This window comes from Vipera berus (genome assembly GCF_964194415.1).
Source record: "Vipera berus genome assembly, chromosome: Z".
Lineage (NCBI taxonomy): Eukaryota > Metazoa > Chordata > Lepidosauria > Squamata > Viperidae > Vipera > Vipera berus.
This window is the reverse complement of record NC_138205.1, coordinates 34,422,883-34,436,034: the sequence shown is the minus strand read 5'-3', so window position 1 is coordinate 34,436,034 and position 13,152 is coordinate 34,422,883. Positions and strand designations below refer to the sequence as shown.

At 39.0% G+C, this 13,152-nt stretch overlaps 1 protein-coding gene across 1 annotated transcript; it reads right to left on the bottom strand.

Annotated features, from left to right (window-relative positions):
- Positions 1 to 10,061: 10,061 nt before the first annotated feature.
- Positions 10,062 to 12,699, bottom strand: HOXB4 (homeobox B4; the record flags this gene model as incomplete). The annotated part of the gene is made up of 3 exons (XM_081345439.1): positions 12,621 to 12,699; positions 12,025 to 12,436; positions 10,062 to 10,387 (listed from the first exon to the last, which is right to left on the bottom strand). The coding sequence occupies exons 2-3, from the start codon at positions 12,431 to 12,433 to the stop codon at positions 10,062 to 10,064; spliced, it is 735 nt and encodes a 244-aa protein (XP_081201565.1). The 5' UTR covers positions 12,434 to 12,436; positions 12,621 to 12,699.
- Between the last annotated feature and the right edge of the window lie 453 nt (positions 12,700 to 13,152).

Genomic DNA, 13,152 nt, shown 5'->3' with positions numbered 1-13,152 from the left:
CAAACAATAAATTTACATGGACATACAGACCGAGAGGCAAGGAGAGATCTCCCGCTACTTACAATAAGTCCAGCCCTCGGCGTGGCTTCTTGCTTCCTGAGAAATGTTTTATTGCAGAGCTCTCTCTCTCTCTCTCTCTCTCTCTCTCTCTCTCTCTCTCTCTCTCTCTTTCTCTCTCTCTCACTTTCACTCTCACTCACATCCTCACTCTTTCTTTCCCCCCACCTCTGGAATACGCTTTTGTGTATGTGTGTGTGTGTGTGTGTGTGTGTGTACAAGAAAGAGAGAGAGAGAGGGAGGGGGTAGGTTTTTTTTTTAAAAGGACAGTTGAATTTCACGTCAGACACAAGGAGTCCATGTCTGCGATTTTCCTGACGAATACATATCTATTCTGCAACCTCTGCATTAATTATTTAATGAATCACATGACTTGGGGAGGCATGGGGGTCCTCTTTCCTTAGTTCTCCTTCTCCTTCCCTCCCCCCCCCATTTTCTAGCCACAGAAAGGGCAGTTGTGACCTTCTCCTGGAAAGCTGAAGTTGTTCTTTTGTCTATATACACACTTATACTCCCACCATTTCTTTCACCATATACACGAATACTTATTCATACATAGGTATGCATTTCTGTGTATACACATCAGTCCCTTTATTTTGTAGAAATATATGAAGGGGAATGTAGCATTAGCAAACCAATGGGAGGGCTTCATTAGAAAGACACGTGTTACAAATAACATATCCATAAGTTTAAGCAGATAGGGAAATCCACATTTAGACACTTTTTGCTCAATACTCTCAAGAGCTCACAAACCTTTTAAAAAAGATATTCCATTTCTTTTCTTATATCTTTTTCATCCTTCATTATTTTATTAATTTTTCATTCCTTTGTTCTCCTCATTTTCTCTTTCGAAAGGCTCCCTTATGCTGAGCGCTCTCACCTTTTCCCATTGGCCATAACACTAATACTAAATGTATTCCAGAAGGATTTAATCTATTGTCTATACAAAGTCAGTATTAAATAATAATAGCAACAATGATAATGGTAAGTACAGACTGACAGGTTTAAACCCACCCAGGAATTGTATTTATTCTAATGCATTTATTCTAATGTATTTATTCTAAATGTATTTAGTCTATAGAACAAATGATCGTCCATGTTATAGCATACCTATGTATCTGTGCAAATACCTGTAAACAATTGTATTATGCATGTAATAAGAAATACAGGAAAAGACAGTTCCCTTTTATACAGGATCAAGGTTATTATTTTTAAAAAATATTCCCTCCACTCCTCTTATTTCAGATGGTAAGACAGTAATGATATCTTTTATCCAAACAATAGGCTTTATAGCAGCCAGGGAACTAGAGGTGTAAGTAGGCAGTAAAATCAAATCAAACAAAGGTGCAGGGGTATGTGGGTGGGGGGTGGGAATAAAGCCTTTCTCTGTAAGAAAGAAAAAAAATATCTCTCTGTGTGTGTGCATATGCATGTGCATGCAAGTGCATGGATGTATCTGTAATAAAACACAAACGACACTTTGACAACTGAGTTCCATTTTCTCTTTGGTTGGTAAATGCTTTTGACAAAGGTAACTTGCAGTAATTCTCTGAAAGTGAAATGCATTTTACCCAGGACTTAATAAAACATTGAGAAAACACTTTGGTGTTAAGGTCTGTATAAAAAAAGGATCATGAAAACCACAAGATGTGCTACCATCACTGGTTCTACTGAAGGAAGCCTTATGTTGCCAGTAGAACAGGGGGAGTTCATTGCTTATTTTGAATCATAAATAGACATTGTTTTTTATTTTAGAATGCAATATTCATGTTGAAAGAATATAGAAAATAATGGTTGGATCATGAAAACCTCCCTTATAAGGGTGGCTACGATCCTAAAGTTCATTTGCATAGAAACATGTTAATCCAAGAAGGCTTTGCCATATACATAGATATCCTGATTCAATTTGGGTTAAATATTATTGTGGTTTTCACTCAATCATACCTCCAAGAAAAAGTCAGTGATGTAGCCAATTGTAATTCCTAATCCACTTTTATTAATCTATCAATTGCCACTCATCCTAAAATATTTTGATGTGGGAAATAAAATTCAAAGAGAAATCCAGTTTTAACTCTAGAAGCAAACCAATTATTATTATTATTATTTTAAAAAAACTGAAATAGGGATTTTAAAGTATTGAATTGACCTCAGAGTACAATATATAAGGAAAGAAGGAAGGAAGGAAGTTATAAGAAATGAAAAAGAACAAGAAAAAATCAAGAAAAGATTCTATAATCTTTGTACAACAAAGGAAGAAAAAATCTAACTGCTTCTCTCTCCCTCCTCCCTCCCTCTTCTTTAAAAAAAGAGCAACTTTGATTTAAAAAGACTTTCTGTCTTTTACAGTTCAAAGAAAAAGAAGAGCCTTTGCTTCACCCTGGTAGGTGTGAGAAACCGAGAGGATTTTTCTCTCTCTGAAGATAAAATGAACATTTATATAGGGGAAAAGGCAGATTGATTTACGAATTTAAACACATTGGTTTTATTGGGGATCATAAATCTGTCAAGGAGACTACTGATCAAACTGAGCATGTTCCTAAACTCCACTCTCTGGCTAGCTTCAACTGCCCACTTCTTTCTCCCTAAAAGGGACCTTTACCAGATAGAAAGAAAAAAGAAAAAAGAAAAAAGAAGAAAGAAAACAGAAAACAGAAAACAGAAAAAAAGGAAGGAAGGAAGGAAGGAAGGAAGGAAGGAAGGAAGGAAGGAAGGAAGGAAGGAAGGAAGGAAGGAAGGAAGGAAGAAAAAAAGAAAGAAAGAAAGAAAGAAAGAGAGAGAGAAAGAAAGAAAGAAAGAAAGAAAGAAAGAAAGAAAGAAAGAAAGAAAGAAAGAACATAGCATAGATAATGAAGAAAGAGAAAACACATGCTTTGGGCTTGGTTTGAAGCAAATATATGCACACAGGAAGCAGGACACACCTGCTTTCCTCTAATTTCCAACTTGAATGCACCTCTGAATGTGTTGAGCTATAACCCCATCACTCCCAAAGTAAGTGGGGGTATAATTTAGTAAAACACATGCAAAAGCGGTGTGTGTGTGTGTGTGTGTGTGTGTGTGTCTGTGTGTCTGTGTGTGTGTGTGTGAAATAAAACTACAAGGCAGAAAGGGGAGAGAGTGTCAGTGTCCTTGGCCTGACCACCAAAGATTCATGGCTCCAGACTGGTAGGCCCCAATTGCTGCATCTAGAAAGTTTTCCTTCTGGAATTGTGAGCAACGGGCAGGGAGGCTCTGACCCTTCTGGAGGATTCAAGGGCATATTTTTACACATGCGCTGGCTAGCTAGTTTTCTTGGTATGACAAAAGACAAGCATAAGATGTGCCTGGAGAAAGAAGGTAGGTGTGTGTGTGTGTGTGTGTGTGTGTGTGTGTGTGTGTGTGTGTGTGTGTTTGTATGGGTAAGAGAGAGAAAGAGAGTGAGCAGAGGAGGTATACAATGTTCTCTGTCTTTCATTGATCAGTTTTCCTACATATTCTAGCTTCCCTCAGTTGCCTTTCCCCCAGATGTCTTGGGCTATAATTCCCATCATTTGTACTTTCAAAACATCTGGAAGGTGGCCTGGGGTTTTCTTGTTTTTAATTTTTTTTTATTTCCTTACTCAACAAAATACATTTAGCAAAAAAAATTCCTTTATTAATCACTACTCATCTGGAAGTTAGCTTTCCTTGCGAATGCCAACTTGGGGATATGGAAGGAGTGGGGAGCCTTGTGGGTGATCTTTAAAGAATATTTTAGGTAGCCCAAAGCAAACAGCAGTTTTGGTCATGGTTTTGAAATGCCTAAATGGAACCATGCAGACTGTAACCCTGTAGTTCCTTTGCTTTTACGTAGGTAGCTTTAAATGGCCTTAGATCAGTTTAAAGCAATCAGTTTTGAGGTCTCAATAGGCAAAGATTAGTCTACAGCCTGGCTTGTGTTTTATGACAAATATTTCATGGATTTCCATAGTTATAGCTCTCACTTGGCCTTGCAGGTTGGAAGGGATAAGATTCCCTATTGATTTGATTTATTCAGTCTCCTTTGAAAAATATGGGTCTTTACTACTTTCCTTGCCTCCTATAGCTAGTATCAGAAACAACATAAACATGCTACATTTCATGAGTAAATATATACCTGAATTATTTCCAGAATTTTGTAAAATCTCCAAACATTACAAGCATTTCTCAATTGATATTTCACAATTTCATAAGAGAAAGAAAAGAAAAGAAAAAACAGAAAAAATGGACAAGTAAGGAAAGAAAGATAAAAGATGGCAAGACAACCATTTTAGTCTCTGGGCTATCTTCAGTAGTCAAGAAATATATTCATCAAACTCTGGACCACCAAAGCTTTTTTAGGCAGAAGGGAAAGAATGAGATTTTAAAACATTTGAGAGGTATTGGAGGTAATCTTTCTCAAAAAGAATGAGGAAGACAATGAGAGGAGGATAAAAATCTTCTCTTTACATTCTAGTTTGGTAAATCTAAGGGGGTTATGAAGGACATCTAGTCATAAAATGCTGTCCGTTGTTCTTGCAGGGAAGAAAAAAAAGTGAAAGAATCAACCCAACTGAGAAGCAAGGCTAAGTCACAGCACTGCTACTTCTACAACAATCATTGTGATTTTTGTTGTCACCTCTGATGATGACAAAGTAATATCCAGTGTACTTTGGGAGAGGGAAATTGTCTCTGTTCATAATTAAATCCAAGGAGACCAAACTAAGATAAAAGCACATTAAATTAATTTCTATCAATCAAACCAGCTTAACTTTTCCCCAATCCCCATTCATTATAGGGGAGCACTTTTCTTGGGATTCTGCCCTCAGCAGCAAAGTCTGCCCAAAAAAGAAACTTCAGACAGCCTAATTCAGCTAGAGGAAACATTAACAACGTCTACAAGAAGCAGAAGAAAATCTGGTGGTGAGAAAGGTGTTGTGAAATGGCTGTTTTCAGATTGGCCTCCAGAGTTGGAGTTTAGCCCAGCCCTACTTCTGTGTGAGCCATGCTACATGGCACAATGTCCAGTCCTGAAAAGGTCAAGGGGTTTGGAGAGGTCATCCTGTAGTTGCAATACCAGGCTAATCATTCAGAAAATGTGTCCCTTGGATGAACTCAGCACTCACTCTGCAGCTCACCAGGGTCAAATTTTAACTGCGTTTGTTTAATATAAGTGTTACCCACCTTGAAATGTAGATGGATAGATGAAAAATAGATCGATGATAGATTGATGATAGATAGATAGATAGATAGATAGATAGATAGATAGATAGATAGATAGATAGATAGGCAAAAATCTATTGCTCGTGTCTCTGCTAACAAATGTTAAAAACTTCATATAAAACATACCAGACATATGCATTTTAGCAGCAATTTACCAGCTACGCCTCTTTTTCCTCAAATTGCATTTATGTACCCGGACTATAATCTGTTTGCTAAAGCTTGAAAATGTTACTGGGCGGCAAGCCCAATGTTGTTCCCAATCCCATTCCTACCCTAATCCCGATCCTAACCCCATCCCAAATCCTGATCCTTACCCTGGTCATATCCTCTTCCTAACCCTATAAAATTTAATAAAAACTCTTACAAAAAATGACATATATTATCTTAGACCATGGAAAAAACGATTTCTAGGAAACACAAAATCTATAGTGAAACAGATAGGGAGTTTCTTAATTTAGATGCCTTCTGTCTTATCAGTTCTACCAAAATCTAAGAAAACTGCATTAAAATTAAAATAAACCTTGCACAGGAAATTAAGTTCCAGAACTCTCACATAATCAGGAAACAAATTAAAACCACTGTGTTTGTTCCTTTGTTCTTTTGGTGAAAATAAAAACTCTGTCTTCATCCAGAACTGCAAATTCTATTAAAACACTTACGGGGAAGTAAGACCACAGTGGTCATTGCTTTGGAATAAACAAGGCTACATAGAATCCAGCTTTTTCGCTTCACAGGATACAATTTGAAGAGAAGACATTTGACATTGTCCCTGCCCAATTTCATTCTTAAAACCCAAGCAATATGCAGTTTCAAAAGAGCAACCCAAAAGATATTAAAGTAATATCTATATATAGGTATATTATTTTACATATATTACCTTTTTAGCTTCACAGGATTTTTTCCCAGATGTTTAAAGCTGATGGTAATCATATTTGAAGTCAAGTCTTCCATTAAAAATAAAAAAAAAGTGTTCAAATTTTAATGTATATTTCGGAGAATATTATCTCCTGGAAGATATCTTAAAAGATTCAAGGCTCCTGGTGCTCTCTTTTTTTCCCAACAGAAGGTCTGTAGAGGTTTGCTGTTGAATAACAATAGGAAAAGGATAAGTATTTGAAGAAAAGAAAATGATTAATGATTTTTTCCGCATAATTCTCACATTTTTCTCAGCTCCTGTCTGCTTTCAATGCCTGTGAACTTTTGGAGGCTATAGAAATCCCCACCCTAAAATCTATTCACACTCTCCAGCTTTGATTTGGTTCTATAGAAGCTACATTCTTACCAGTATATGCTTTAAAGTTTTGTTTGGGATACATAGAAGGGAGAAGGACTTGTGGTAGCCCTAAACAGTCTGAAGTGAACCCTCCAGTATCACAAAAATCAAGAGAAATTAAAACAATGTGGTCTAGCTACCACCAGTCCTGGGGGGGGGCAGGGTTGGGATTGGGGTTGGTAATCAAGCTTACAAAACATTTGTTCCACTTCAATATGGCAATAATAGGAAATCAGTATGGAATACAATTATAAGCTGCTGCTTTTCTTCCTTATTTTTTTTTCAGCCTTCCTCAAGCCTGTCACTACCAGATGTGTTCTGAATATTCCCGAAATAATAAAAATCTACCAAATACTTGAAATGACATTGCCCTCAAGTATTACCGGTAATCCATAAGAAATATGGGATGGGGGAATTAATTAAATGTATTGTTATAAACAGATCTTTTTTTTTTCTGTAGGTGCAGGATGCATGCACTTCCCTCTGTGCATGCATATATAACTGTCCCAAGACATCCTGGAGGGACCATATTTACTTATAAGTTAGTCCCATTAATTTCCATAAACAAAGGATCTGTCACAGATTATTTATTTATTTTTTATTCATTCATTCATTTATTTATTCATTCATTCATTCATTCATTCAATCAGATTTAGAAACTCTCCATTTCACTCACAGACTGACTCTGGGTAATGTACAATGATTCCCAGCATTATGGCTGTTTTTTGAGTTGTTCCAAAGTAGTTCTATTAAAAAGCAATGGATTAAGTGGACGTGCACAATTTTTAGCAACCCCAAACTTCTTAGTAAAGGATTAATAGAGGGTATGATTGGCACATTCTTAATTTGATTTAGAGTAGTCTCACCCAAATCAATGAGGCCTAAGTTTGCAATTATTATCTGAGCTATCATAAAATTAAATGATTTTATATATAACTAAATTCTAATCAGGACAGGAATTTTTGCTTCAACTTTGATATGATATTTATTTATTTATTATCTGTCTATCTATCTGTCATATGAAAGGTGAGCAACACAATTATAGTAGATCCAGTAAAATTAATGGGATCTAGCTTGTTAGGAGTTGTTTAAGTCTCATTGATTTCAGTTGGTCTGCTCTAAGCATGACCAAGTTTGGATCCAACCTATTACAATTAAATGTAGACAGGCGGATTGTGAATAAATCCTACTGAGATGCATGCTTTGATAACACAATAAAGCAGTAAAATAACACTCAGTTTGAATAATGGATAAAAAAATATAGCCTAAAGGAAGGTTATAGAATCGTTAACTCTCCCATGGAAATTACTTTCTCTGAGGCATTTCTCAGGGTAGAAAGCAAGCGGGATTTCTCTTGCACAAACTCCATTAAAATGAATGTGACCTTCATTTTTACAGGTCTTCTGGTAGAGAACTTCTGGATGAATTCTACCTACATGATCAAATAAATTGGGACCCACATTAATGATATAACTGTTCTGTCTCTCCCTCCCTCCCTCCCTCCCTCCCTCTGAGTCTATGTGTGTGTTTGTGTGTTTTTTTAAAGAGAATTTAAGTTTTCTTCACACTAGCTTGTATCACCACCATACACAACCAACCATATAAACACACACACTCACACACTTGTAACTTGGAAGTGGAATGCTATTTCATCCAAAACAGTATTTTCGATACTTTATATGGGAAAGAAAATGAAAATTAATACAAGAGCTATGGAGCACAAAAGAAGTCATTTGTCTTCTTGATTATCTATTTGCTTGTCAGAGTTTGAGCTATTGCAGTGGCTGGCTCCTTTGTAATATAAAAATACATAGAAAAACCTGCAAATACCAAGAAACATCTGCGCAAAAATTATGATCATAAAATTCAGTAAATACCTTAAAGAAGGTAGCTTTTCTTACAGAAAAAAGAGAAGGGAAGGGATAAATCTCATGGAGAATGTAAGTCTGCCCTCTTAATATCAGATAGAAATCTAATACTGTAGTATTTTTTAAAAAGCAAAATGTAACCACCCTGATGCATACTTACAAAATAAATCATTCTATACAGCCTGAGTTGTAGTAAAGGAAGGAATAGCCTATGGTCAAGCATTTTTCATTTGTCAGAGAAGTTTAGGCTTAAAAATTGACAGTTAAAATCTGCTAGAATCCAAAAGTGGTGGAATTTACAGTGGAGAGGGGAGGTGAACAATCACAACAAAATAATCCTGTCAATATTCTAGCTGTTAACAGATTCTGAAAAACGCACAGTCATGTTCACAATAAAATGTTTTATTTTGTGGTATACTATATACATGTTTGCATGGATATCACACAAAACAGCGAGAAGTAATTATACAAAAGCGAAAGAGGGAGGGATTTTCTCTCCCTCCATAGAGTTCTCTGGCATCACCCCATTTTGGAATGTCTTAGAGGGAAGGGAGGGGAAGAAGGGATTTGTGCCTGTGAAAAAAGGATGCAGGGAATGTACAGAGGTCATATATATCTTCTCCTTGCCCCTAACTCCCTGGGGGAATTCCCTGAAGTCCCATCTTCATGTGTACATTATTTGGTCCAAAATTGGGTATAAAGACACCAGAGGGGCACTCTTATAAATAAGGCCCCCCTCCCGTTTTAATGGCTACTGGAACGCAGATGGCCTTATAATCAACTTTATGGAGTGAAATGTACAGCACTCTTGGCTTTCCATGTTTCCCATGTTATGTAATTAACCCGAAGAAGCTGCCATTTTTAATGGGTTTATTATTTCAACACCCCCTCCCCATTTTTTCTTGCTCTTCTCATTTTGTTTTGTTTGTTCCTTTTGGGCCCTTTTCTTACTACATTCACCAGCCAATTATATCCTTAGAGGGTTCACGCTCCAGCCCCCTCCCCAATTCTAATCATCCCCTCATCCATAACTGCATTAAAACAGCTTTCAATAGTCTTAATCAGCTCTCTCTCTTTAGGATGGCTTGTATGGTAGGTGAGGATGGATGATGGGGGGGGGGCATAGGGAGCAAAAGGATGGGATTCCAAAGAGGAGATAGAAAGGAAGGAAGATGGAGAGGGAGGGAGAGAATCCAGTCCTCCTTAGGTGAAACCAAGCCTCATTTATTAAAGATGACTCTGGCTGTCGAGCTAATGGCTGGCATAAGGTCCTTCGTTTGTACGGGAGAGTAAACATGACAAATGGGCCCAAGTTTGGCTTGATTAAGGATGAAGAAGGGATCCATCTTAGCCAAATCTGGAAACCCCTACCTCCTATACAGTAGAACAGAGAAACTACCCCCAAACACAACCCGGCCAGTGAGAAACCACCCCCCCTTCTCTTTTGTTTCCTCTTCCTCGTATAAATAGTGATCCCACCCACCAACCTCCATATCCCTAATGGCCCCCATCTTTCTTCTCAGGGAACAAAAACCCATTCTATAATCACTTCTTAGCACACGCATTCATATACATCCCGCCCCAACACACACACAAACACACACACACACACACACGTGCACAGGCATGTGTGCACCCACACACCCTCAGGTCGCATTCAAGGATGGTTATAGGTTGGGGGTGGGTTTTGGGGTCGGCCCATTGGTTCGATCCTGGGGGCCTCCTGCCCCGCCTGGCACCGGCAGGTTGGCAGCAGCATTTGATCGGATCTTAGTATTGGGTAACTTGTGGTCTTTTTTCCATTTCATCCGCCGATTTTGAAACCATATCTTGATCTGGCGCTCGGACAGGCAAAGGGAGTGAGCGATTTCCACCCTTCGCCTCCGGGTGAGGTAGCGATTGTAGTGAAATTCTTTCTCCAACTCCAGCACTTGCTGCCTCGTGTAGGCTGTCCTGGAGCGCTTGGGCTCCCCTCCGGTGTAGCTGGGGTTGACTGGAAGAAGAGGCACAAAAGAAGTGGGAAGGAGGGAGGACAAAAGAACAAGGGCGGAATGGGGGAGTGTGAAGGTTACTCTTCTGCCTCTTTAAAACAAAACAAGAACGGTCTTCACTGCCCTCAGTCTCCTGCAAGTGATAGTCAAGCAGACCACAAAAACAAATCGCAAACCGCAGGTCCCCGCCCCAAATCTGCTCAAGATTTTGAATCCTTCCTTCCTTCCTTCCTTCCTTCCTTCCTTCCTTCCTTCCTTCCTTCCTTCCTTCCTTCCTTCCTTCCTTCCTTCCTTCCTTCCTCCCTTCTCTCAGAAACCTTTTATGTGGGGGGCACTCCAACATACCTAGGATGGTATTCCAGTCTCAGATCTCTATCAGCCCACCAGACACACCCCATTGCATTTAGTACAGCTTACTTTTGAATAAACCCACCCAGGATAGGATTACAGAAATACACCCATGGGTGTAGCTGGATGCAGTGAATGGAGCACAATGTTTTTAAAATGATACAGGCTTAATTGGAAGGTTTGAAGTAGAATATCTATTCAACCTTTTTTTTTGTCTACCCGGAGACCAATGCCTTTAACAAGGACTGGAACCTTCCCTCTTCCTCCGGCCTTGCATAGCCCTAAAATTTATATATCCTGCATTAAAAAAACCTTCACTTCATTCCCAGCCTTAGCTGAGATCTTCAAAGCAATTAAACAACAAAGTTTTAAAGTTAATCTACAGTAAACCCATTAACTTACTATCTGTTAGAGTGTTTGGTATCATTGCTAAGAGAATGACAGCAGACTCTCTGCCTTAAATTACGGATAGCAGGCCACTTTTAAATTTATCGGCAATCATAAGCAGAAATCAGAAAAAGAGGCCACTATTTACACATGTCGACTATCTAATAAGGAATCCCTCAAGGATAGGAATGAAATATAGAGTGCAGTTAAACCTCACCTTATTGGACTGATAAACACCATAAGTACCTTGAAATCACTCATAGTGAACAGCATTAATAAGCTCAGGGGTGGCAATTTAAGTGCCCCAAGCAAAGTAATATTTATCCACATGTACCAAAGAGTTAAGTGTGCACCCCAAAGTTCTATAAAGTTTCTGCTAGATGTAACACACTCTTTAATACTAAATCGTCTTTTCTCTGATTCCACTATATAGCCACCTTCAGTGCTATGAAAAGAGGTTGTGAAAAACTGTCAAGAAAGAGACTTTTCAAGAGAGGAATTTGAAAAAAAAATGTACAAATTGAACTTTTAAAAATCCCATACCTCCCTAAAATTTTTCCAGAGGAAAGGAAAGGAAAGGAAAGGAAAGGAAAGGAAAGGAAAGGAAAGGAAAGGAAAGGAAAGGAAAGGAAAGGAAAGGAAAGGAAAGGAAAGGAAAGGAAAGGAAAGGAAGAAAGAGAATCTGGAGAAGGATGTTAACAGGACTTCAAAGGCAGTTGGCCAAGAAGAGCAATAAAAATTTATGGAGGATGTAATTATAGAGCTCTGCAAACAGGGAGACCATAAATCTCCAAGGGGAATGGTTCTTTTACAACGGGGGCAATAAGCCTTTTTCCCTCTCTTCCCAACGAGACTTTGAGGTGCAGGTTAGTATAAAGCGAACAGCTCTTTAAGGTTCACTTACCCGTGCTAACATGAACCTTCTTCATCCAAGGATAAACTACCGGCTCTTTGCCAGGGCTTTGGTTGAGAGAGTTTTGGCTACAGGAAGGCGGTGGGCTTGGCGTGATGGATTCGCAAGTATGATTTGGTTCGGAGAGATGGTTCTGAAGTCCAGCCGGAGCATGTTGGCTCCTGGGGGAGAGGACCAGTGGCTGGTGCCCAGAGCCCTGACATGGAGGATAGGATGGTTGGTTACAGGCGGACCGCGCTGGGTACAACGCCTCGTGTTGGAAAGAGTTCTCCTGTCGCCTCTGGCCGCTGAAATATTCCGGAGTATGACTGGGAAGGTAATCGTGCTGGGAATATTCTTCGCATGGTGGGAATTTGGGGTCCACATAGTTGGAGTTGATCAAGAAAGAACTCATGGCCATTAATTTTGGAATTGCAAGAGCGCGCGCGCGCCGGCACGCACACTCTCGCTCACTCACACACACACACACGCACACCCCAAAAATATACTAAAATTTATTCCTATTTCTTCAAACCCCCCCTCCCTTTCCCCCTTCGCCCTTCCTTCCCCTCCCCTTCTCGTTTTCCTGTTTCGCAGATCCCTCCTACTTTTGCCGTCAACTGAACAAAGTTAGCTATCCATGTGACCCCATGAACCAATAGAGAGGTAGCCTGGGATTCCCGGATAAGGAAATAATCACGAAGAAGGGAAGGGGTGGGGGCGCACTTTTAGCCTTACCGTTGCCACCTCGCATTCAATTTTAAAGCAGGTTGCTTTGGAGCCAGTTGGATTTATTTTATCTGTGAAATATATTCGGGATATAAATAGGATCCTGCTTTGCGGTGCGAATAATCGGCATTCCGCATTCCTTTTTGATATTTAAAAAATTATATTAATATTTTAATTTCACACACGCACCCAAAATCGGGTATTCCATAATCTCTCAAATCAGGAAGACACAAAATCCTAAACTCCACCCCTTGTCCGCGGATGTTTGGTCAAAACTCTATACACCCAACGTCTCTTTTCGTAGTGAATATTTCAATTCAAAAGGCATAGAACAAATATGAAACTGGAAGGAAAAAAACGGGATCTATGTGAGGTATTCATTTTCTTGTCTCGGCTTAAATTTTGTGAGCG